The 27,394-nt window shown below is 31.7% G+C and overlaps 4 protein-coding genes across 5 annotated transcripts in view; 2 read left to right on the plus strand and 2 right to left on the minus strand.

The window, feature by feature from the left end:
- Positions 1-241: 241 nt before the first annotated feature.
- LOC108565852 lies at positions 242-5,937 on the plus strand. Its single transcript, XM_017925503.1, has 10 exons — positions 242-336; positions 1,862-1,932; positions 2,235-2,355; positions 2,416-2,560; positions 2,613-2,831; positions 2,891-3,089; positions 3,152-3,373; positions 3,612-3,845; positions 4,004-5,585; positions 5,822-5,937. Exons 2-10 carry the CDS (start codon positions 1,870-1,872, stop codon positions 5,851-5,853), a joined length of 2,817 nt encoding a protein of 938 aa, XP_017780992.1. The 5' UTR covers positions 242-336; positions 1,862-1,869; the 3' UTR covers positions 5,854-5,937.
- Positions 5,938-7,590: 1,653 nt separating this feature from the next.
- On the minus strand, positions 7,591-8,314 carry LOC108565848 (postacrosomal sheath WW domain-binding protein-like). Its single transcript, XM_017925499.1, has one exon. It carries the CDS (start codon positions 8,239-8,241, stop codon positions 7,591-7,593), a length of 651 nt encoding a protein of 216 aa, XP_017780988.1. The 5' UTR covers positions 8,242-8,314.
- A 747-nt stretch (positions 8,315-9,061) lies between these two features.
- On the minus strand, positions 9,062-14,310 carry LOC108565853 (TBC1 domain family member 25). 2 transcript variants are annotated; one of them, XM_017925504.1, is made up of 6 exons: positions 14,107-14,310; positions 12,455-12,613; positions 12,175-12,380; positions 11,413-12,117; positions 11,121-11,358; positions 9,062-11,062 (listed from the first exon to the last, which is right to left on the minus strand). In XM_017925504.1, exons 2-6 carry the CDS (start codon positions 12,503-12,505, stop codon positions 9,551-9,553), a joined length of 2,712 nt encoding a protein of 903 aa, XP_017780993.1. In that variant the 5' UTR covers positions 12,506-12,613; positions 14,107-14,310; the 3' UTR covers positions 9,062-9,550. The 2 variants fall into 2 exon arrangements, with proteins under 2 accessions (XP_017780993.1, XP_017780994.1); XM_017925505.1 differs by lacking the exon at positions 14,107-14,310 and having other exon boundaries at positions 11,413-11,870; positions 11,928-12,117; positions 12,455-12,748.
- Positions 14,311-19,809: 5,499 nt separating this feature from the next.
- The window catches only part of LOC108565850 (schwannomin-interacting protein 1 homolog), a 118,691-nt gene continuing 111,106 nt past the window's right edge, over positions 19,810-27,394 (plus strand). The window contains 1 exon segment of the mRNA XM_017925501.1: positions 19,810-19,943. The gene's annotated coding sequence lies outside the window, so the exon portion shown is untranslated.

The raw sequence follows: 27,394 nt of genomic DNA on the forward strand, positions 1-27,394 counted from the left end.
GTTCTTTTTTATATTATATATATTTATAAATTATCATTATTTAATTTTAAATTATTTATTTTTAACTTACAGTAAGTAATAAATCTCTTAGAATAATAAATTCCTTGTAAATTTAATTTGTGGTATAAATAAAATCAACAAAGATCGATAATACAATCGATAATAAATACACTTCAGGAAGATACCAACACAAGAAAAGTGATTCATTTCATTCAGTGTTTGTTGATATTTTTGACGTTTTTTCCTGTTTTATATTGTAGTTTTCATTTATCCAGCAAGTTTTATTAGTTATCCGCAATATACTTATTTAATAATTTGTTTATAAATAGGATTTGTGTGAGTATTATTTGTTTCTTTCTTATTTTTCCCTATCAGAATTCCAACCTGTACAATTACTGCACTTATTCAATTAATTATGTATTGCCTTAATTAATACTTTTGAATGCTATTTCTAATTAGTTTTGTATGCAATTGAAGTATGATTGAATCTTTAATTTCATTATGTAATAAATAAAATATGTTTTTATAATAATAATTCTTTCATATATTCATTATTTGATTTTTAGGTATGTAACAAATATATAAGATATGTGGCTGATTAATTCTATTTTTAATTGAACAAAAGTATTGCTTTCTGGGTTTTTGATTCATTGCAAATCTATTTAATATTAGACTCATTACATTATTATGACTACACCAAATTTATCATTATAATATTTACGTCACCATTGTTTAAGTTTTAAATGGTTGAGTGAGGAGAAAAGAATGTATGAATGATGATTTCCGCGTAGTAAAATCGTCGAGTAATTCACGATTTATTATTAGAAACTGGGATATACCCACTTTCCGAATTTATGAATTCGCCCATTGAAATTTACGCTTTGTGCTTTGAGCAGGGAAAAAAGTATGCCTTGCAACACTCTCTATATACAAAGGCCTAAATTTAACTCAAAAGTAGCAACAATATTTTATCGGGGTTTATACTGTTTATAAAACAAATTCGGCCACTAATTATAGTTTCAATGCCAAATTAGAATTCAATATATACACGATGGATGTATAAACAAAAATTACCGGTATGATAGATCAACTGATTGATTTGCGAAACATCAATTTCAACGATGTTAAAAGATCTTCCTATACCTAAAATTGTCCGAAATGCTGTTGACCCAATAGGAATTCCAAAGAAAGAGTTTCTCCAATTGTAAAGATATCTTCACTTTGGGGGGGTTTATTTTTATTTCCATGCATTTATTTTAAGATCAGACTATTTCCAGAATTTATATTTTGTCACATAGTTTTCTAATATAATTCAATCAACTGTACTAATATATTTCAATTATTAGAAGTTAAAGAATAAAATATGATACAATATTAAATGAATATTAAAATTACTTGGTTGAGTGACCGGGTTCTTTTGATAATTTCAACAGCGTTATAGTTGTGCTTTTACACTTGACAAAGATGATTCACTATAGTAACAAGACACATATTCACACGTGGTCGAAGAGTTATGAGTGAAAAACCTTCTAGAAAGATTTAGATATTGAATGCCGGTATTAGGTAAATAATTTAAAGTAAAACTGTAAGTTAATGGTTTAATAAGAATTTAAGGAAAAAAAAAATAGTTATTGAAGCGTCAGTAAACACACTTCTTCCATTTATAATTTTCGTTGGCCTTTTGCCAAGCCAGCAGCTGAAATCTCGTTGCCAAGAATGTTGACAGAGCTCCGCACTCATGAAACTTTCTGCGCGATTTTTCCCATGGCCAAAATGCATTGAAATAAAGTAACATTCGTTAATTTTTTTCTCTACTTTTGAAGAAGTGAATCGCTAATTGTTTGCTTTGTGTTTTGTGCAGTTAACGAGATGTCATCCGACGCTCAAATAGTGCAAGCCCTTTATTCCTTTAAGGGCACCAATAATGACGAGGTGAGTAAATTTTAATTGTATATATTTGTTTGATTTGTTTTTTGTTTCAAATACAAATGTAGCATGTATAATTGGTGTTAATTTTATCTTACATAAAAATATTAATTAATATTATAAATGTTAAAGATAATTAATGATTAATAATTATGTTTGCAGATTATAGATTTATAAAATAACAGTATAATTCTATATATACTTAACATAAAAACGTTTGCTGTTGGTAGGTCATTAGGCCATTGACCATTTGATCTGTCAGCCTTGTTATTTTTGAAGTGTTATTATAATAAGGTTATTGCTTTCAGCTATGCTTCCAAAAAGGAGATTTTATAACAATTACACAATGCCCAGATGGAGGTTGGTGGGAAGGGACTTTGGGTGAAATTACTGGGTGGTTTCCTAGCAATTATGTTAGGGAAGTAAAAGGTTGGTATACGCATCATTGCGAATGATTATAAAATTAAAAATTGTATGAATTAATTGTAGATCCAGCGATTGTTCTGCACAATTCTCACGACGCTGCGAACATCTCGATTGTTTATAAGGATTTATTGGACTCTGAAAAAGCGCACGTCGACGAGTTGCAGGGGTTGTTTACGAACTTTCTGATGCCTTTAGAAAGGAGTACAATGTAAGTGCTATACCGGTGGAGCGGACGAGGAATAAACTGAAACTTCCCTCAGATTAACCACGGACGAATACAAACAACTTATTGGAAACTTCACGGAAGTGCTAGAGACCCATCAAGTTTTGCTGCAGTTTATCGGAGATGAGAATCAGAAGCCGCATAAAGAGCAAAAGATTGGAAGGCACTTTTTGCAGCACGCACCGAGGATGAAAGCCATACATCAAGCGTATTGCTCACTGCATCCCAAAGCTGTCTGTATTTTAGATAAATATAAGTAAGGAAGAGTTATCATTAATATTGCTTCTTTTTAATAATCATTATTGTTATATTAAGAGAGGAATTGACGAAGTACATGGAGTCGTGCGGAGCTAATAGTCCCGGAGTTTTGGTTCTAACTACTGGATTAAGTAAGCCTTTCCGAAGGTTGGCTAAATATTCGGGAATGCTTTTAGAGGTGGAAAGACACGTGGAAGACAGTCACCCGGATAGGGGTGATATACAAAGATCGGTTGCAGTTTATAAAGAAATTGATGTAAGTTTATTGATTATTGATGTAATTGATGTTGAGTTTTATATTTTGGGGTTTCTTTATAGACTTCGTGCGCAGCAACTAGGAGACAGAAGGAACTTGAGCTACAAGTTTTGACGGGACCAGTCAGAGGTTGGGAAGGGCAAAGTTTATCCAGTTTAGGGGATATCATCTATATGGGTTCCGTTGCTGTCGGACCTCAGCATCTCGATAGATACCTAGTTTTGTTTCCAACGACTCTATTGATCCTTTCGGTTAGCCATAGGCTCAGCGCATTCATTTATGAGGTAATACAAATTAACAAGCTATAATCATGTCAACAAGCTCATTATTCAGCAATTAACGAAAATGCTTTATACATATTATTATCACTTTGCTAGAGCTGTTTGCTGCGGCGACTTGTGCTCAGTTAAAATGTTTGATTTGATCAGTAAGTGCATCGGGCAAAGCTCTAGTAAGGTTGGATTATAATTTGTGTTAAATTAATTAGGAATTTACAATTAATTTAATATGAATATTCTTTAGGGGAAATTACCAGTCACGGGCATCAATGTAAGTCGACTGGAAGATAGTGATCAATACAAGAACGCATTTGAAATAAGTGGGCCCTTGATCGATAAAGTAACAGCGGTTTGTCAAAGCAAGGATGAGGCTAATCATTGGGTGGATATTTTACGGAAGTATAATCCAAACAGGATCACAATTTCCAATAAGAGCCCACCCTCTCAAGCTGAAATGGTGCCACAACCTCCTCCACATGTAAGTAACATTGAATTATGCTTTAAGTCTAATTGTTGAATACGGTTCATTAGTTTCAAATTTATAAACTCGTAGAAAATAAATCGTGTTTTACAATTGGGCTTCTATTTAATTAACTATTAAGATAAATTAATTTTCGATAATTTCAAAAATACTAGTTGAACAGTCGCGGTTATTGCACTCGCACATCGATATTAAAATACACACCAACCTACGATTACATCCCCACGTATCCTTGTCAATACTATCCACCTACAGCTCCTTATGCCGCGTTGTCGAAGCTCTACCACCAATTGTTTAAACAAAAAGTGATTACCAGAAAATTATTGAAGATACTGCTATATCCAGAATATAGTAGACCGAACAATTTCGCAAACGTGCAACGGCGATTGCATCGATCTGAATGTTTCATATTCAAAAACGATTCCAACTGTGATACGGACTCATCGAGTGATTGCAGCAGCGACGACAGCAAACGAATGTGCCGACAAAATGCCTTTGATGGCTTCTCTTCCAACGATGACGACGATAATGATACGTCGTCATCGTCTAGTAACCCATTTGGATACATCCGTTATTACAATCCGCAGACCGGATCGAAAACGGAAACGGACAACGAGAGTTTCATAGATCACTTTAAATCGCGCGTTAAAGCAGCGCAGCCCAGAGAATCGAAGAAGCCGAGCATTGTCCTTACATCTAGTGCTAAACTAGAGCTTGTTACGCCGAGAGATTTCAATAAATGTTTGAAGGTGCAGTTGTCGCAAGAATCAGAGGCGAGCTCGTGCGTAACTCCAAATAACGCTCTGGAAAATTTGACTAAGCTGAATGGAAGTTTCGAGATCGGGCCCGGATTTGGAGATTACAGACCTATCGAAAGGCAAAGCTGTCCGAACAAATTGGTAGCTGATAAGTTCAACGAATGTAGTTTAACTACGTTGTATATACCTCCGTGCCAAAGTGATAATAATTTAGCGTTAAAATGGGACGTAACTTCATCACATTCTAGTTCGATCGATCTGGCGGTGAACACTCTTCCTATACCCGATGGAATGCTTGCGGATATACTTTACAACTGTGACGACGAAGAAACAGTTTTTAAACCGCCCTCGATGTTCGACGAAAGTAACGGCGCCAAGAAAAAGTCTTTGACTCTGAGCAATGTGGGCTTCAAGAAGCACAGTTTAAACTCCGATAAACATTTCAAGCGCAGGTCCAGCATCCAAATGAGTTCCGATTTGCTTGAGGACAATTACACGCTCCTGAACAATTACTATTCCCCCGATCAGCATAGCCCGCGCTCCTCGGATTCTGGCATGGCAGGCAGTTGTACACTGAATTCAGAATTCCCAGCACGTTGCAGCACAGAAATGGCGAATCGCAATATTATATCTTTGATGGAAACTTACGAGGCCCAATGTAGATGCACTTCCCCATTCGGCTCGACTCCTCGCACCTCCGCCGATGTTCCAGTAATACATTCCACGCACACATCCGTAACCAGTGCAGAAATTCCTACGAAATTGCCTACTCCCTGGGAATCCGAGAACCAAATCCATTCCAAATTCAGTGAGCTGCAGCACAGCAAGTCCATGGGTGCTATTGTCACCGCGCCGGAGGAGAAACCGGAGAGAGGGGAGGTTTACAAGTCCGGGCTGTATGCACATTGGTGGCTCAAGGCCAAGATTCCCGCTGAGGTCGTGAAAGGGATTTATGAAGAGACTAGGGAAAAGAAAACAGGCAAGGGTTGATGCACCTCTGTGGTTTTTGTTGTTGTGATTTACGCTTTGAACAACAAACACGTTTACTTTTATTGCTCGATTTTATTGATTAACATCCAACTGTGTGTGCAACCCTTGCCTTTACTCAAATTTATTAACCGCCCAATTGCTAATTATATGTACAATTACTACATGTTTACTCATTCAATCATCTTTAGTATGTAATCATCTATTATTGTTTATGATCTTTTTCAGATGTCCGCGTTGGTCGCAACGCCAAACAGTAATCGCAGTAACGTTCGTACTGTGACGCCTCCCTCCCATGGGACCTTAAACAATAACAGGGGGTGGTCGGCGTGCTGCCTGCGGCCATCGCCGCCCCTCCGTCCCTGCACGGCTATCGGAAATTCTTCGCCCGCTCGGAACAGTACTCGCAAACCCGTGTCATTCGAGGATGACGCTCACATCCTCGAAGTCATCGAGGCTTACTTTGCCTGTCCCAGAAACACTGTTAACACAGGTAAGACACACACGAACCAGACATACCTTCTTCTGAAACGCCCGAAATAAATCTTATCTGTTTTGTTCCATTCTTCTCTTGGTGGTGGTGTCTCTCAATCTCTGTATTTCAATATAAAAAAGTGGATCTTTTGACTGGTGGTAATGTAAAAATGCATGACAAATTGGTTCGACCTCAGCACAGGTCCAATACGGATCTGTCAAGGTCGTCCTCGCCTCCGGTTTTCACGCCACTCCTTCATCCGCACGATTATCGCCCTCATAATCCTCGCGCCAGTACCTGGTGTTGCGGTTCTTTCGTTCTCAAACAACTTCGCAAAACCCAACATCTTGAATGAGTCCATATAGAAACTATGAAACACTACGATACTTTACTTAAAACATAAAGAATACTATTTTTATCATCAGTCAAACTTAGTTCAAAAATGTAAGTATTTCCTATCAAAAGTATTTAGTTCATAGTATCGTATTGATTCATAAAATCTATTTTTATTTAATTATAACTTCTTAACACTTTTATGCGCTTATTTTTTGTATCTTTCTAACAGCAACTGTTGTTTCATTTCCACATAATCTATTTGATATATTAAAATATATGCTTAATGATTTAAAAAAATAACTGTGATTAGATTATTCAAAATAATTATATGGTGAAGGGAATCTCAACGTGGGATTAATAACTAAAAAAAAAAGATAAATATAATGGGAAATTTATTGTAAATGACAATCCTCTATAAACTCGTGATCCTAAGATTTCTAGTTACATAGATTTGAAGACAATTTCATTTCAATTTATAAATAATGTACTGGTACTTTACATTTTGTGGAATATCATTTCAGCTAAGAATAAGGAAGATAAACAGCGAAGTATCCCGAAAGAGAATTTAAATGAACTGCTTAAGGGCATCCGGAATAAAGTTAAGAACGTAGAGTGCAACATGGAAATGTTGTCCTCGCAGTTGACGGAGGAACGGGCTGCCCGTTGCGCCCTGCAAATCATTATCAAGAAATATTTAATGGCGAACGGCAAAGAATTGGATAGTATTGAATGGCCCACAATGGAGAGCAATATTTTAAGTTAACACATACAGTTTTAGCAATTACACTGACTGAAATATCAACTATTACCTTTTTTATATATATAAATACATATATCTATTTTAATTGTAATATTGAAATATATTTCAAATAATCATTTTGATGTATATTTTTCAATAATCTCTTCTTAATGTATGTAAAATAATTGTAAATAAAACATATTTATAGTTGTATGTTAATTTTCTTTTGTTTTAAATAGAAATTTCTTCCTGACATTTTGATATTTTCTTAGAGAAAATACCTTGTAATATTGATTGGTTCATGTTTTTTTTCCTGTATTATAAATATTAATGGAAAATGTAAGTAACAATATACAATAAACACTGAAATAGCATTAATTATTTATTTTATTAATTAATTTATGACACAATATTTATAAAGAAGGTACAATTGTATATTAATAAATCTTAAAAGTAGTTTTCAGGAGCGAAAGAGTAGATGGGATTTTGAACATCTTGGTAGTATACTCCCGATGTATAGGCGTTTTTCAGTTCGGCTGAAGGACTTGGATTACGCGAATATTGAATTAATCCATTAGGAGTGTAAACGTAATAAACATTTACGTTCTCTACTCTTTTACCGTTCCTCAACTTCTGAGATTTTCTTTCGCCATTGGATACAGCGTTGGATACTGCAATGTTATCTCCAGCAGGCAAATCGGTTTCTTCACCTGCTTCAATATCTACCTTTTCAGTTGTCGGTTTTTGCCCTTCTGGAGTTCCATAAGCATCTTCAGGGTCTTCAGATGCACTTTCAGGTTTTCCATAAGCATCTTCTGGTTTATTGGGTGACCCATAAGCATCTTCAGGATTGTTTGGTGATCCATAAGCATCCTCTGGATTAGCACCGTTTGCCGGGGTACCGTACGCGTCAACAGGTTTTTCGGAAGATGATCCTAGAGATCCATAAGCGTCTTCTGGTGGTCCGTACTCTCCTGGTAGATTCAATGATGGTCCTTGAGGATAACCAGCTGTTGGATATGGAGCCTCAACTCTAGCGAACTTAATTCTAGCCGCTTGGGCAGAAACGAAGACGAGGAATAATACGAAGAATTTCATTTTGCTTTTCACTTGACTGGGTGACTAGTGAATGATGTCTGTATCGAATTATGGAACCGTTTTTATACTTATCCAAAATTATGTACGTGGGGCATTGGAAGATATGTTGATTTATTTTTTTTCCAAAGAACATTTTCAGTAATGTCCTTAACGTGCGGCAATCAGCGACTTAATTTTCTAATGGTTATTTCCAACATTTAATATCCTTGGAGTAACGCACAGAATATTAATAAATATAAACTCATTTCATATTCCACTCATGATTAGATTTAGTAAATTGTAATGTATTTAGTTTCGCGTAAAGTAGCGATTGATGAAATAAGTATAAACTCTAGTTATTATAAACGAAAAATAATTATTCAATAAAAGTTAGATAAATCTTGATAAATACGCACTTAAAAAAAACTTTAAATATCAATTTGTAACTTTTATAAGGACAATGTACATTCTATGTTTGGACTATTATATGCAAATTAAGTATTCTTTATGCATTTAGAATATTTCATGACGTTGACTTGAATTTTGAAACAACCGAAATAATATCAAACAATAAATTAATTGTAATAAAAAAATGTCCTTGTTCTTTGTTTAATGTGTTAATTTTATTCACAAGGTTTATATAATGTATTAGTATTATTTAAGTTTCCTTTCAATTGATCAAGATTTGTCAGACTTGTTTCTTTTTTCAAGTTGTTCCTAATAAGGTTTAAATGGGGGTGTTATAAAATAGAAGGAATTTTATTCTGAATCATTTATTTCCAATTGACCAATCCATATAAAGAAACGTAATTGTATTCGGGAGAGAAGGGTTTTTGCAACAATTTAATATAATAACAGTTTCTGCAGAGTGCAATAAAAATAAATAAAACAAAAAGAAATACAGCCTTAGTTAATACTTTCTTAAACTTTGCTCTTAAATATTTCTATATTTTCCGTGTTTCGCGAATATCACATTTTTTCAGTATATATTTTTTTTCATCATTCAAGTACACATGGAGTTTTCACGTCGTCGAAGTTAAATAATAAATAAGTAGAAATTAATTGTATTGTATTATTGACTGTTTCAGAAATCCCATTAACAGAAAATTATCACAGAAAAAGTATATGTCCGGTCTATATATGAGAACATTACGCATAGAATAAAATGGTTTATGCTATAGCTAGTGTCCTCTTATATAAGCTTAAGTGCGTATAATTGGGCTACCCTTAGTTGAAATGTAATTAGAACGATGCTCAGGTAAAAATAATGTGTGTAATTCTAATGGCAGCTCAATTTGTAAGTAAGGAAAACTCGGAAAGAAAAGAAAAATTAACAATCTTCTTTGTTATTTACTTTCTGTTGGGCTAAATTATGTTGCTTGATGTATCTCGTGTACATCTGTCGAGCCTGATTCAAAACTTTCGTGACGTTATGCTTACGAACCATCTTGTCGAAATGCATAGCCATCTCGTTGTAGTCCATTGCTTTGCCGATAATATGATCACGATGTTGAAGAAGAACCGTTATACATAGGAACATTAAAAACGGATTCCCACCGCCAAACTCCTTCGGCGAAGGTAAATTTCCAGAACTCTTGATTCCTTCCGACACCTCTTCGCAGGAATTCATCATGGTTGTACCATTCTCTTGCAGCGGATCAACTCTGCATTGCTCTATTAATTTTATTGGGTGCGGTCTTGCAGATGTGGAATGTATGATTTTGATAGGCGTAACAGTCTTAGTTTTTTCATCCACAATTTGTGCATCGTGATCGTAATCCAGATCCGCTTGTTCATCGGGCGTATGAATGAATTCGTTTTTAGCAACGTTGGGACTTTGATGAAGAGGATTTTCCCAAATGAACACGTTGACTTTCTCCACTTCTTCGGGTTTCTTCGGAGATTCGATCAATCGCTCAGTGTATTTATTGCCAAAAACCTGCCTATCCAGGTTTTCCAATTCAATTCGCAATTCTCGCGTCACGGAAGTCGTCATCGGGAAATACTCTTGAGAATCGTCCGGACTACACTCGTCGAAAGTGTCGTCACAACTGGAAGAATAAACGCGGGAAGATGTTTTGTCAAAACTAGAAGACTCGGAATCGTCGAAGCTGGACTTGGTAAGCATAATTTTGGGTCTCAATTTCGTGTTCTTCGCAAAATTGAGAAACTCGTTCAGATTTTTAACCATTTTCGCGGGTTTCGCTTCGGATTCTTCTTTCGTGGTTTCCAGCGTATCCAAAGATGCGAACATCCCTAACTTCTCTTTCAAATCCCTGAAATGTCCTTGCCTCTTAATTAAGTTGCTCATGCTAGAGGAGAGACTTTTTGGTTTGTTGCCGATTTTTTGGTTGATTCTATTGTTTAAAATCACGGAATCGGATTTCTGTTCCAGCGGTGAAACCGAACGAGGTCTCAGCTCGCCGAACTTTGGGAATTCAAAGTGTTTTGGAATTACGTTATCATCTAAACTTTGATGCTTCTTCTCTAATGTTATACTCCTACTTCTACACATAGAGTCGTCCAAACTATGATTTTGCCTGCGAACTGGTTGTGCCTTTTTCCCAGAATAGTTTACTAAAGAAATTGAGCTACTTTGTCGCCGCAGCGCACATACTTTAGTATATGGGTTCTCGCGTGGGGTCTTTACCAGCGGACTTATCGGTGGTGTAGTTATTACTGGAAATTGGAATTGAACATCGAACAACTTCAATTCTGTTGTAGGGGGTTCTGCAGGCAAAGAGCTCCATAATACTTCCAACATTCGTAATGAATCATCGAATGCGAATTCGCGCTTCATTTCAAGTAATAACCAACGGTAACAAAACAATAAATCATCTGCCTGAAAATACAATATAAAATAGTATCAATTCTGCGGAATAAAAAAAAATTGAAATTACTTGGTGTATTTTGAGGTAATTGTAGAACTCCGGATCGTAGAATAAAAGGCCTTCAGCCAAGTGCGTAAACTTTTGTGTCATTGCAATTCCGTCGATCATAAAGTTCATATGCAATCGTTGCATGAGTGCACAGAAACAGATATAAGCGTGAGATTCGTCTCCCATTGTTACCAAAAGAGGCGACGCTAAGTCGCTCATGCCTTGACAATAACTGACTTTCGGATGATTCAAGGCATATCTGAAAAAGAATAATTCATGAAAATATTATCTCACTTACACTAATATAACTCACGTCGTTAAAATATTGAACAAGGCAGCAATATTTTGATTATCGTCACTTCCGGCATAGAATGGATGGTGTCTATCTGTGCGTAAGACATCTTTCCTTACCATTCCGGTAGTGTAGGCCAACTCCCCAACCACAGGTCCTTGAGCTATAGCTTTCTTCCAAGACTCCTTCAACCCCATATACTCTGCAGCCTTCCTCTTAATGTAATCCATGCGTTCTTTACCAGTCATACCATCAGGATACACATTCAAAATAAACTTCCAAACCACTTTCCTCAGACTGTGATCAATGCCCCCCAAATATATTACAGAACGTAACTCTTTTGTGTGTAAAATTTGTCCTACAGGATCTAAGAACCTCCTAAATTCAGTATCACTTAATGGAGGTCTTGGGGGTTGCAAAGAAGATCCATCTTCTCCAAAATTGAATGCACCTTTCACCATATTCAAAGTCTTTCCCATCTGCAAAATTAAATTGTTAACACATTTTAAATTAATAAAAACTAAAATTAAAAAAACCTGATTAAATATTCCATGTAATCTAGGGGAAGACTTAACTGTCTCACTATTCGCATTTCTGATTTGAGTTATTATCGGCACATTGTTAGGTTTCAATTCCCATTCATCAGTACATTCTTCAAACGTTTTTAAATCTACTCTAAGACACAAACATGGTTCAGTATTTGTTTGTAAAGATATATTATGTTCCCTGCAATAAATAAGATTTGTATTTATACTAAATTTTGACAGTTATAAAGAATGTTACTTGATAAATGCAGCATCCAAATCCCAATCCGAGAGTAAAGGCATATAAGTCTCATGGCCATTGGCATCAAACAACCGATAACATATTGTAAATTCTCCCTTTATATCAAATGCCTTTCCTAAGATGCTTTGGAGAACCTCAAACGAAGTTATCTGTGGATCAACACTGAATTTTCGAAATTCTGGTGAGGTATTTCCTTCAAATTTCTGTACAAACATGAATTAGTAAATACATTTTTTATTCTTGTGTATTATTGTAAACACTACTGTTAGCGACTTACTTTTACTTTAACTCTGATGGCTTCTCTGCTGAAGCCAAAAACTCCAGACATTTCAGTTTCTAATCCAACTGGACTTGGTATGCACCTCTTTGGTCTATGAGATTGGTGTTCATTTAGTGCATCGCCGTTCAATGCATCGGACTGTCCGCTTTCTACTTTCTAAAACATATTGATGCTTGCATCAATTATCATTTTTTACATCACTGTTTTCATCCATTCTCATTGTTTTCATGCGAACGATTTTCTGACACTTGCAATATGCACGAAACGTCACGACGACTGACATTTGATGTCTAAGATCCCTGCATTACCTACATTTATTTACAGGGTGTTCCACATAAATAATCTATGACACATTTTTAAATTTGTCTTTTACTGATTACGCAATTCCTTCAATTTATTACATAAACAGCGACACAACACGGACGATAAAATTACGTTTCCAAACATATCATTTGTGGTGGCGCCAATGGCACAAGTTTTTAAAAAATGGTATTATTATTGATTTCTTGAGAGAATTGGGGCGCAAATTAAATATTGGCTCCTTTGATTTCTTTAGGCAGTGACGCAAATTAGATATTTCTTTACTGCGGCCCTGTATATAAGTATATCATTTTTTTTTTAAACATTATATGTAAACAAAAATCGGTGGCAATCGCAAGCCCGACAACCGAAATCCCGTCTATTGAAATCCCGACGTTCGAAATCCTGACTGTATCAAAATCCCGACTGTATCGAAATCCCAAATGTATCCAAATCCCGACGTTCGTAATCAAGCTGGCTCAAAATCCCGACTATATCGAAATCCCGACGTTCGAAATCCCGACTATATCGAAATCCCGACGATGTCAAAATCCCGACTATCATAATCACGACAATCAAAATCCCGACTATATCGAAATCCCGTCAGTGTCTTTTATTATTATAAATTTCTACAATAACATTTTTATGGTAGTGGGGATTTCAAGCGTCGTGACTTTAATACAGTCGGGATTTCGAACGTCGGGATTTCGATACAATCGAGATTTCGAACGTCGGGATTTCAATAGACGGTCTTTCGGTTGTCGGTCTTGCGATATAGACCCAACAAAAATATAGTTAATTATTAATGTTTTCAAAATAACTACATACAATTTCCAAATTTACAAACATTTTAAAATAAATATTATGTATTACCGATCATAGATAACGGAATTCGCATTATTTATTAAGCAAAGTACATTATTTTATCATAAAGCACTTCAAAATTCAGTAATGTTTACCAAATAACTTCACATTATCTCCAAAATTTAGAATATATTCAACAAAAAATGTATATACATTTTATTAACATTTGGTTCTACATCATATAATTCTTTATTCTGATATATTTATAATAATTAAACATTTTTAATACAAAAATGTTACTATTTTGTAATTAAAATATTTAATATATTGATTAATCTTTATTTACTATTCTAAGCTATAGAATTAATTATTAGAACTTATTGAACTAATATTAAAATGACCTTTGGTCCTAAATGGGCCAATAAATATTGTTAAATAAAATATTAAAATGACGAAATATTGTACGTCATGACTATATATAGAAAAAGTAATGTTTATTTTTCTTAATATAAGATTTAGGAAATATTTACAAAAAAAAATCAAACCTTTTCGTTTTCCAAATTATGGATTCACGTAAAACCTCACTGATGCAATCACAGAAATTCACACAAATTTCATAAAGCCGTGTTTATACGAATTTTACGAGATCGACTCATTGAGCGCACAATAACTGCAGATAACCATATAATTGGGAGGGAAAATCAAATTTATGTATTCAGTACTTGGTTTATATTCGTGCGCCATTCATGGTATATGCTTTTTGATAATTACAAACACGCGTTATTTCAAACCGCACTGATAACGTGCCATTATACACCGTTTAACATTTATCAGTAAAACTACAGAAGTACTAAACATTTTGTTTTCCATTCTTTACCGTTTAAATAAATAAATTGTGAATGATAATGACTTTGAAATAATACAAAAAATATTATAGTTACTGCATATACAGAGGAACCTCGCTTAACGAGTTTAATCCGTTCCAAAATTTCCGGATTTTTACTTGTATAGTGAAACATATTAAAAAATGCACATAATATGTGCAGGCGCGTAATCTGGAACTGCTCTTCTCATCGTCACTCGTTATGCGAGTCATTTTCCTTACAATTAATTTTGCTTGTTAAGCGAAATATTCGCTATGCGTGTGGTATACATTTTTTTAAGGAAATAGAGAATAACACAATCTAGTAGCTATAAATATGCGGTGGCAATCGCAAACCCGACAACCGACATACCGTCAAGCAAATTCCCGACGTTCTAAATGTCGACTGTATCGAAATCCCGACAACCATAATCCCGACTATATTAAAATCTCGACTATATCGAAAATGTCTTCAATAACATTTTTAAATTATTCCGGATCGTAGTCACTTTTAAATTATAATCTAATTGTATTTGAGATTATTTCATAATGTTAAGGTTTACTATGAATAATTCAACAAAATCAAATAAATTACTAGTAATTTATTGTTATTAATAATAAAAATGTAGCACAATATGACTACGCTCCGAAATAATTTAAAAATGTTATTGTTGAAATTTTCGATATAGTCGGGATTATGTTTGTCGAGATTTTTATATAGTCAGGATTTCGATACAGTCGGGATTTCGAACGTCGGGATTACGATAAACGGTATTTCGGTTGTCGGGCTTGCGATATTGACTAATAAATATGTTATGTTTGGAATTTTCCATATACAATACATTTGTGGTTTATGTAATAATACTTTGAAAGCTTAATACCTTGACGACGTAAATGGATTGTTTTAAATAAACATTTTTTATTCTTAAATGATGTTTATACATTTTCATGTGGATGATTCATCTAACGTGCAATTCTCTCAGTATCCTAGCAGCTAGTAATGCATGTGAGCTGTCTAGTAGTTAGTTTATATTGTATTATTTTGTAGTTGGTAATGTTGAAATAATTTCGTTTATTTGATGAAATTTTCAAAAACTAATTTCTTTGAATTCTTCAAATGAAATCCGCAATAACAAAACTTGTCAATTAAATATTAACTCAGTTAGTATATTTTTAATGCAATACAGGTTTAATTTGAACTTTTTTCATTTTTCCAAGTATTTTGTGCATTTAATTGCCTACGAGCAAAAAAAAAATGTACACAGCGTTTTTAATAGGTGCTCCACGGAAAGTTTTAATTGTCACGAAATTACGGGGACGAAGTTTGGTACGAAGTTGTGTCTGTGCACCGTAAAGTCAAACCAACCCCCGTCGTCTCCCACTCCACACACCCATTGGAACACCCTATAGACAAACCCCCTCAACCCATTTAAATTATTAATCCAATTAATGAACTACTGCGCAGCACCTCTTTCGTAAAACTTCGATGATTTTCTTTATTTTTCACCACCCAACAAAAACGTATTATTAGATATCCTTAACAATTTCTCATCCGCTCATTGAGCTTGGGATTACATAGAATAATCATATTTATAATTTATAGTAGATTTATGGAGATTTATAAAAAGAATAAATTCACTTTACCGCAGAACTTTATTCAGTATGGAATTGCTGCTTTATGTTAATTTGCAATTATTATTTTACGGCTTTATTTCATGTTTGCGATGCGGTTGGTTTTATAACAATTCATTGATAAAGTTTTATCTAATTTTACATTACAATTTTTTGATTGTAGAAAAGCGCTCATTCATATAAAATAAATTTAAACTAATAATATATAAAAAGTTTAAGTCAAGTATTGGCAACATTTTTTAAGTGAATAGTTAAGATTACCAATTATGAAATGTGGGTCAACGTTTAATAACAAAAAGAGCTGCAATTATTTATTCAAAGAACCTTAAGCAAATCCAGAGCCACGGACTACCTACTTGTGTTTAAAGTAATTAAAAACTTCGAATCAATCATTATTTATGATTAATTATTTTTTAATACTTAACAAATTCTAACTTCAGGATAAAATTTCCACTAAATATTAAATAACAAACAAGTTGGCTTTAATTTATTTGTTTCTGAAAAACAAAAGTTGTTTCTCAATTTATTAAAGTCTAATGATATTTCATGCAAATTTCAAGAAGTTTTATCATTCTCTACAGATTTTGACGGCACGTGTTCGTTTTGTCGAATATTTCTTGAAAAATTTTGAAAATGGAGATTCTAGCACTTTTAGTAAAATCATAATTGGTGATGAATATTGATTGAATATGACCGCAGAAGTTGCTAATCCTCTCCATTAAAGCAAGACAACAAAAATCATCAACAAAAGTGATGATGTCGATTTATTTTACCAGGGTAAAAGTGATAGCTGCTATTTCACTTGATACTGGTCAGACGATAACTAAAATTTTCAAAAATTAGTTGGGAAACCAGAAAAAAAGGGGAAGTTCGTCGCTTGATCGTGATATAAAAAATCACCACTCACACTAATGAAATAACCAACAATTTTATTGCGCTCTTTGGCATCAATGAAATTCGTCCAGTTGCATATTCTACCGACCTAGCGCCTTGTGTTTTCTGGTTGTTTACGAAAATAAATGAAGTAAAGAGTCTTCAGTTCCAATGAAGAGATCATTAATTAAAAGTTGAAAAACTCCCAAAAGCAGACTTAAGAAATGTACTGAAATAAATGGAAATTATGTAAAGAAATTACAAAGGGATGAAAATTAGAAATTTTAAAATTGTTATTTTGTTTTTTTCTAGCCAACTTAACGAACTTTTGTTAGATTTTACATAATAAAATAATATTTGTAGATATTTTTATGAATGCAACCATAATATTTTGAAAATATTGTAGGATATTTAAAGCAGAGGTATTCCGTTTTATCACGAGCACAGTGAGATGCAAAATGAAATAATTAAGATTTGCATATAAACTTAATTTAATTTAAATGCCGCATTTAAAAATAGCAAATTTGTAACAGAAGAGTTCTTGTTGTTGCAGTTTATTAGGTTATATAAAAACTAATATAATATGCAGAGCGAAATACAAATTTGCGTTTTATACATGTTCCAAGCAGACGATGACAAACCGTAACGTTTTATTTGTCCACCAAACTCAAGTCTCAACTTTAACAACGTGCATTCAAATGAATCTGTTTTGCAACAAAAATTGTTTAATTTTATAAAAAAAAAAATATTAGTTTTCTTAATAAAAATAATATTATTTATTTCAATATTACCCAGATTACAAAAAAAAACTTTTATAATTATTGTATTTTTAATTTAAAATGATTATGTAATATTATATTATGATTATATTTTCGTTACATTATAATTGTAAATAACTTTTCATACCTACTTCAATAAATTATTATTTGTTTTAATTGTGAATTCACTTTGTTTTAGTTTGAAATTGCGGAAATTTCCTATTGTTAATTAGAGGCGGCGGTTTGCGTTTCTCTTTGTAAGTTTATGTGTGTATACGTGGAGCATTATGTTTTACCTTTCTCGTTGTTTTATAATGCATTTTCGCTTTGATTTCCCGGTTTGCTAAATATAATTTAATTTCCGGTCGAGATATAAACTATACAATACGGTTCAACGTATTATATAATCACGATTCGTGGAATGTCTGAGAAACGAAACGAAAGGATACATTTAGTATACACGATATCGATTGAACTTCGGGGTAAGTTTATTTTTAGCTTTCATTTTGTATAGAGAAAACGACACGTGCACATTTATTTAATTCAATTCTTAGAAAATTCTTTGATTTAATTAAACTAATCAATTTTTAATTTAAACAAAATATTTTCTTTAATTGGAATGGATGTTATGTTAACTTATGTATAGTACATAAAATGAATTATTTTATAATACAGCAACACCTCGCATAGTGCGGGTAATCGGTTCCGCCAAAAACCCGGACTGTTTGAAACAGGACGAATCAAGGACTTTCAAAATAAACTGCACTAAAAGAGACTTTACTGAATAATTCAAATAAAAAACAAATCATTTTTATATAAAAGTAATATCTTGTAATCATTTTTTTAAGTTATATTTCTTTTGCTTAATAATACTGTAGTGAATCAATACTGATCGAAGCCGCACTATGCGAAATCTAGCTTCAATGAATTATTTGATAATGCTTAATTTATGAAAAGAGAAATCAGTTATAGACAATAAAATATAATAATTGGTTTACTTCAATCAATACAAATATAAAAATACACTTAATTCTACTTGATTTAATGCTTTTTTTGGTAAACTTTTGTAAAGATATTTAATTAATTATTTTATTTAATACTTCTATGGATTGTATGATTAGAAATTAGAAGAAATAAATCAGATATTATTGGCCTTTTTTTATTATAGAAGAACATTTTTATTGATTAGATATTTTGATTTATTATAAAAATGTCTAAAATTTTACAATAAGTATCAACTTTAGCCCTTTGTAGCAAATCAATTTGGTTTTAAATTTTCTTATTGTGTTATTTTGTTGAGTTGTGTTATAGTAATTTATTCCAATCAATGTTATTTTTACAAAAAATCTAACTTTACCTTAAGAAACAAATCCTAATAATAAAATATTGATGTATCATGGAGTGAAATATGTGGTATAAGATTTAGATTTAATCTGGTAAAGGATTGAAAATAGAAGAAAGAACAGCTTAAAGTTACGTTTTAGAAACTTTATTGATTTTTTCATAACAAAAAACTTGTGAGTATCAAAATGATAAATTATTAGTTTAACATATCAATTAAATATATTTGTGACTAAAACATAAGTATATTAGGATTTAATGAACAAGAACAAGAAAAATGTTCAAAAATCTAAAGTTTTAAGATATTATATTTAAAGTTTTAAATATTATAAAGTTTTAAATATTAATTTGATATTAAATCAACAACGTATCAATTCATTTAAACAAACTTGAAAGTTTTGGATTGTTATTTATTAATTACTTTTCTATATTGTTGCAATAATTAAATATAGAGTAAAATAAATATAGGAAAAGATAAAAGCTCCTTAAAAACTGAAGTATTAATTAAATAAATTGATGACATTGCTACAATTTCTCGAATAAACATTTTTTTAATTAACCGAAAATAAAATGCGATAGTCTTTTAATTAAGCACAGCGTAATTAGTAAGGCTTTCTTCAATGTATTATTTTTTTTTAGAAGTAAATCCTTCCACAAGATTTCTGCAAGGAGGTGAAAAATGCGATGCGTGCGCAGCTAATTTCAGGAGTGATAAAGTGCGGGGGTGGCGCCGTATATAAAACCGCGCGGAGCGTCGCGACGCTTAGTATCCTACCCGGCGTCGCGACACCGTCCTTCCCACTGGAAAGCGTGTGACTGTGTGGACGATCCATTCCGTTTCAAAACATTGAATACAAAAAAAAATATAGAGGAAACAAAAAAAAACTGGAACTGCAGATACGACTCCTCAGAAATTGTTAGTATTTGTGTTTTACATGCATGCAATTAATAGAATATATCATTGATTTAGAAAAGAAATCTAGTTATTTTTCATGTTTTAGATGACAATTTTTTTTTAAATATTAATTTTATTAGCGTGAATTAATTCTTTCTTTTCTTCTGATTTAAAAATTTATTACTAAATTCTTACTTAATAATACTATAAAAGAATTTATTTAAAAAATCCTTATTTTTAAATCCATTCTTTCTCTCGTATTGAATTGGATTTGATTGGATTAAAGTTTTCAAATTTCGCCTTGACGCGTTTCCGAACTTTCGCCGATCGTTTCAGCACTTTTCCCGATTCCACTGAAAAAAATTGGAAGAGATAAAGCAAATATCTGAAGTTAAAAAAAAATCGCATTGAATTATAACGATCATCATAAAATATTATCGTTCGATTAAATTTGGTAATAAATGGTGAATGCGTCAGGCAAAACGTTTGATAGCATTAATATTAATTTCTGGATGATTTGAAACTAAATTCTAAACAGTTGCAATTAAGCGAAATTCAAACTAATTACGCTGAAGCCGAGTTGTATTAAATTAAATTTGCATATCAGGATATTTCTGTGAAGAGAATAATCGGCAATTTGATATTTTCGTGAAACGAGAATCATCGGCAATTTGTCTGAAAGGTAGAATATGAAATAAGAATTAATGCTCTAACTATTAAGTTCATTGCGGTGTAATTTTAAAACGATTATTGTGTGTGAGTGATAGACAATGGTTTCGGATAATTACTGCCAGAACAATGTTCTTTGTTTCTGGATCGAGAATTAAGAATAGGGACGTAAGAGAATCGATATTTACAATACAAATCATCGACAATTTATGTGGATATTAGATTTTACGGTTTCCAAGTTATAATGCGTTGCGAAAGAATGGGATACATTTCTTTTTTTTTGCAAACAGCGTTTACAAACTTTTTTCTGCTGTTAAGTAATATGGGAGTAAGATCGTTTAATATTGCTTTATCATTTAATGTGTTTCTGATTACATTCTCGTAGAAATTTATAAACCGATTTATCATTTTTCATATTCGATAATAGTATTTTCAATAAAACTGAACATATTGAATTGAAAAAATATATTTTCTTGTTAATAATTTGTATAATATACCCAATACATAGTGTATACACAATTAAAATAATTTTGGTTTTATAATTAAAAAAATATGATTTATACATTTAATTCAATTTTAATTAAGACTTAAATAGTGAACAATTTCACTTTATGTTTTTATTTAGTAATAAATAATAATTTTTATTTTTTATTGATGGAAATATATTTAACTGAATTTATTTAAGTTAAAGTGTATTAAAAGGTGTTAAATCATAGTAATATGTTCTAACACTTAACATAAATCATCGTAATTTCTTCATTTCTGCATTTTTTCATGTTTCTCTATATAAACTTTTAGTAAAATAGTTTGGTTTATATGTTAAAGAAAAAATCACAAAAAGTCTTAAAAGAACAATATGTTATTTCAATAGAACAAAAGTGCTATTGACAGCTTTTTCTCGTGTTTCTTTGTGCTCTTTATGAAAGGACTTTGGTAAACAATCCTGGCAATTGCGAATTGTCTTCTGATTGTTTCGTAGTGGATTGCACCTTAATTCGGATCTTCCCCCCGAGGGTATTAACTAAGATAAGTATGGATGAGATTCTGTGACTCATTATTTTCTCCCCCTCGCAATATCCCCTCGTCTTTATTCCTACTTACCGAGTTTATATTTACGAGGAAATAACTCAAAAGCTCTCGCGTCCGGAACTTCACGAATCTTTCAAAGCGTCAATCAAAAGTCGACATTAAAAGAAAATTGCGAACACAAATAACACGATGGCGATCCATTAAATATTTGATTACATCTCATTTGTATATTACATAACATATTTATGATTTTTTTTTAATGAAAAAACCGACATTAAATTTGCGTACGTAATACAATGATAAGCTTGATTATATAATGTTTGTGAAATACAAAATGTATTCTAGTTTTTAAATTATCAGTCGATATCTTCCAGTTCTTAAATATCGTATTTTTTGGACTGTAAGACGCTTCTTTTTAATTAGAAAAATGGACTCAAATTTTGGGTGCGTTTTATGGTCCGTAAAAAGGTAATATATTTACAATGAAACAATAAAAATTCGACATAATATTTACGTAATATTGATACGTTAACTATATAATATTACATAATAATTGCACATAAAACATGAAATAAAAAGACATTATTCCGATGTAATAAATAGTTTAATAATAAAGCATTAAATATATTCAAAATAAAATTTCAGTTATTTCTGATAATTATTTAAATTTCATAAATGCTTTTATAATAAGTTCGATTTTTAATTAGTTATAATATATATATTATAATGTTAACATATTTCATTGAACTGTGCAAGATTGTTTATTTAATTGAATGCAATTTATTATTCAAAATTCTTGTCCTAAATCCAATTAATCTTTTCGGGCTTTGTCGATACTCTCCGTCGGTATTTAATATATCAGATTAGTTTTGGGAATTGGGGGAATATCGTCATTGAATGGGGTAAAACCCCCTCGCTTTGTGAACTATTTAGAAGGCACGCAAAGTGATCAATCGATATGTACGATTTCAATTATGACTGTGGGACTGTTGGCACAGTACAGTACATAACATAACGTTGGTGCTAATGCTCTTTCAAAATTCACAAATAATTTTGTTGCGTAGCATTAGAGAATGAAATTCGTCGATGCAAATCATCATCTGCACATAAATTCGCACATCACTGGTAATCCCAACTGCACGTCGACTCGTTTATTTTCCTAAATGATGTGATGTTGTGTTAAAAATCATCCAAATGTTGTTCATTTACGCTACGCTTCCATAAATTAGTGCACGCATGTTTGCGGATGCAAATGCATAATTCAATTAATCGTATTAACATAAATGTATTTTATTGGTTTAATAGTTATTTTTTACCCAAATATATAAAGAAACAATACAGCAATATTTCGCATAGACCGGGTAAACGGTTCCGCCAATATCCAGGACGGTTTGAAACCGTACTAATCCAGGATATAATAAAAATAGGAATAAAACGCATAATAAGAGATTTTATTGTATTAATGAAAAAGAAAAACAATCGTTTATGACAAACTGGACTATATTGAATCTGAACTGTTCCATGCTGGAATATTCACATGCGATTAGTCATTATGTAACTAAGGAAAAACTACAATTCTTTACTTCAAATTATAAAAATAGTTTTAAGAACAAATATATATTTCTTGTTAATATTTAAAATATTTTGTTAGTTCATATGCGTTACATTAGGCTTAAATAAGACATGATAGGTAAAATTACATCGGTTACTGATTTACTTAAATTTATAATAAAAGTATTTTTTTATATTTGGTTGACCAATTCTTAATTTTCCAATAAACTATTAAGATTAAGATATTTTTAAGGAAAAAATTTAATTTAATATTTAGAAAATAAGATATTAGCCAAATTGATGTTGGATTAGGGTTCATAGTGGCTTTTTTTTAAAGTACAGCAAAATAAAGTGAAATAAGATTGTAATAGTAAAAGAAAATGAGATGTTCCAAGGTTTGGAAAAAAAGGAGTAATTGATTTGTAATGTGAGGCAATGTATATAAATAGGAATACAACCTATTAGCAGTGATGGGGAAGTAAGTGAAAAAGGGTATAAACATGGAATGTGCTTTAGTTTTATTAGAGATATTTAGCACTCTTTAGTTAAGAAGCTGTTTTGTGTCTATCCTTAAAAAAAAGTTATCCTTGTAACGAAGATTAAGTTTAATGTAAAAATACAATACGCTTTCTCAGCGGGTGGCGTAATAAAGTTTATTATGCTTTTAAGTGTTGCTTTAATGTATGGATAGACGAAGAGGTGTGTGGGGTAGGGGTGTCTGGATTATAGAAGTGGTGTGCACAAACGAACTCAGGATAAAACCGAGTTTCGCAAATAAATGGCAGGCAATACATTTTATCAACGGCATTCATCCGACGAAGCAATGTTCCGTATAATGTTGTTAAATTTGTTGTTTCTAACGTTGTTCGTGGGAGCTTGCAAGAATGTGCGAAACTCGTATTACTGCTGTCGATAAGGACAATCGACCCAGCAGGTCTCCCTCCCCCTTCCTCCTGTTCCCACCTTTGAAAGCAGTATCCTTTTCACCGGAAAACTGGCGGAACTAGAGAAAGGGAGAGAAAACGGGCCAAACAATAAACTGCCCCGATATATTTCTAAATCACACACTACAGTATTTTCCCGGCTCGCTTAATGCGGAAAATGGTCTCATTCCAGATAACGCCCTACCTGAAATAGACAATGGCCACGGAGCAGGAGAATATTATTAAGAATACCCATTATCTTCCTTCAACTTTTCCTAAACTTTTCCTCCACTACTTACTAAATACTAGAGCTTCCTGCACATTTACTCAGCACACAACAATACCGCTTTTATATTTTTTAATAAACCGAAGGAAAAATTCTGTGTTGCAATTAATTCATAAAAAAAAATAATGTACTCATGTTTTCATCGTAAAAGTAATAGATTTTTTATTAGCAGTAAAAACTAGTACTTACTAATAAGTTATTTGAATCAAGAACTAAATTGTTTGAGAGCAAAACTCTGTAATCATAAAAATTAATGTAAAATATTATAAAACCTTCTTGAATCGTTTAGAATATACATAAAATCATAACTTATTACCTTATTTGATGTTTTTTTTACTGTTTTCAATATTTTATACATTTTAAAGTAAATGAAAGTGACTCAAAATTTGCCTATTCGATAAGAATGTAATATGCGTCTTATTTACGTCACTATGAATCAGGTTGTTTTGAGTCGCAATCTTGAAACCAATGAAAACAGTAAAAAACGACGATATGTGCACGTTTTATTTTTATTTACAGAAAACAACAAATTTTATATGTTGAAGCAATTTTACGAAAAAATAAACAATTTTTAAATAAAAAAAAAATATTATCAAATGAAATTATCTATATATTAAACGACAAATACTTTTGTAATTAACTTATATAAGTACTTGTTCAGCTATTAAAAAAATGGTTAGTATTGAAACAATTCTATTTATTCTATTTTTTTTATGATAGGATTAATATAGTAAAAACTAATAAAAATAGAAAAGATCTGCGAATAGTCCAGATATCACAAAACATTTTATATATTACAAGTTCGGAAAACGAAGTATTTTTTATCCTAGAACCGAATTATTCAATAACAGAAACATTCGAAAACCGAGTTTACAATTTCCTTGAGCTTCCATCCCAATTAACCGCATTAACCCAATAAACAACAATACCACTTTTATGTTTTAATAAACTAAAAGATGTGTTTTCAACACAAAACACATTGCGACGCACTTATATCATAAAATTTTATTGTACTCTTGTTGCAATGAGCGCGTGAAAAAAAAATACGCACATATACAGACAAAATATATAGGAATTTTTATATGCAGTTAAATTGCATCATATCAGAGGATTTATGAAGTGGTTTTCAAATGGTGGGTGCTAAAAGTGTCGTGTTAAATTAAAATCTCGACGTTTTGCGCTCCATATGCGGTCATATTCGCATACTAAATTAATAGCGACGTGAATTTTATCAACCCAAAAATGTTGGAAAGGGGAGATTACAGACCGATGAAATAACATATATGTATATGTATGTGAGAGAGAATGAAATAGATTTGCGATTTTGACGCGTTTTCAATCAATATAAATCACAACTCGCAGCTGACATAACGCGATCACGCAAACAAAAAAGAATCTATCTATAAATAACATTTATATTTATTTGGATACTGACAAATTGGGTTTAATAGCTGTATAAATCGTTTTATATTTAATATCGGATTATTAGTATTTTTTTAATATTTTTATATGACAGTTATAATAATGACAAAAAGTTGAACATATTTATATAATTATCCATCGATACGAATATTTTACTAACATGATTTTGTTTATTTTTTTAAATAAATGAACAAGAGTTTACTATGCTAGGCGTTGTATAATATAATAGGATCCCAAAGGAAATGAGAAGGGAAAATAATATTGACAAATTGAAAACAAGAATTATGAATTGGATGCAAAATCACAATTAGAAGTCATAGAAAAAAACAACAATCTCGCTCAAAATAACCGGTATTTTGCACGCAAGGAGCGTGCCGAAAGAACTGAGGCTGAGTAAAAGCATAAGAAAAAAATGTATATAAATAAAAAATACACGTTATTAATAATAATTTATGAATAAAAAGACATATTACTTCTAAAATATTAACAAATATGCAATTATAAAAAAAGAAATTTAGAAATTGTGGACGCGCCGGGTATATATTAATGAAAAGTGAATTTAAAGTATAATAATCCAATAAGTTACTAAACGTTTAAGTATATATGACTTTGCTATTTATATTTATCATTTTTACTAATATATAATAATTACCAGAAACTTTAATGATTTCCAAAGTTTATAATTCGAGTTTGAAATTACGAGTTTATATGAGTAATATAAATAATATAATAAAAAATACTAATACAGAAATACCTCGCATAGTGCGGCTAATATCAATACGGATTCCTTATAGTCCGCTTTCTAAATTTGAAAACAAAGTACATTTTAATTCAGTACAATAAAAATAAATTATTACAAAATTTATTTATACATGACTTTTTTTTTACTTTATATTTTTGTATTCGAGGAACAGATTAGTCCGATTTCAAACAGTACGGAATCGCACTATGAGGTACATAGTATATTGCTGTATTTATTATTGCATACATCGATTTTATTTGATGCAACAGTAATCAGCTAATGTATACAAATATCACATATATTTTACATGTTCTTGATTCAACGATATCAATGTTTTGTATTTTGTACGCATGCATCTATTAGAAGATTGAAATACCTAGCGAAATCTCTTTTTCAACATGAATGGAACGAAATCCTATTCCATTATGCTCCCAGCTATTTTTAGTTTATTTTATTTTTCAATTCCATGCAATTTAAAAATTTACGTCAGAGCATAAAATATATACTTTTACAACTGAAACAATTTCAATGAATTTAGGTCATTACAAGAATTATAATGTAAATAAATGAAAGTTATATTTCATATTAAAATAATTATGCAAATGATTCATGTTATTTTTTGTTGTCTACTATCAATTGTAATAAGTTATAATAAATGTTGTTATAAATAATTAAATAGTGAGAAATGCTTTATGATTCTTAAACAGTAAAAAGCGAATAAAATAACAAAGCAGTGAAAAATGAATACTTTAAAATTGAGGAAGCAAATTTATCAAGGGATGCAAGGAGAATGTCTTTATAAAAAGTTTTTGTAAAGTTACGTATAAAAATGCCGTTCGCCATAAAAGTA

This window comes from Nicrophorus vespilloides, unplaced genomic scaffold (assembly GCF_001412225.1).
Source record: "Nicrophorus vespilloides isolate i.1.1-1 unplaced genomic scaffold, Nicve_v1.0, whole genome shotgun sequence".
Lineage (NCBI taxonomy): Eukaryota > Metazoa > Arthropoda > Insecta > Coleoptera > Silphidae > Nicrophorus > Nicrophorus vespilloides.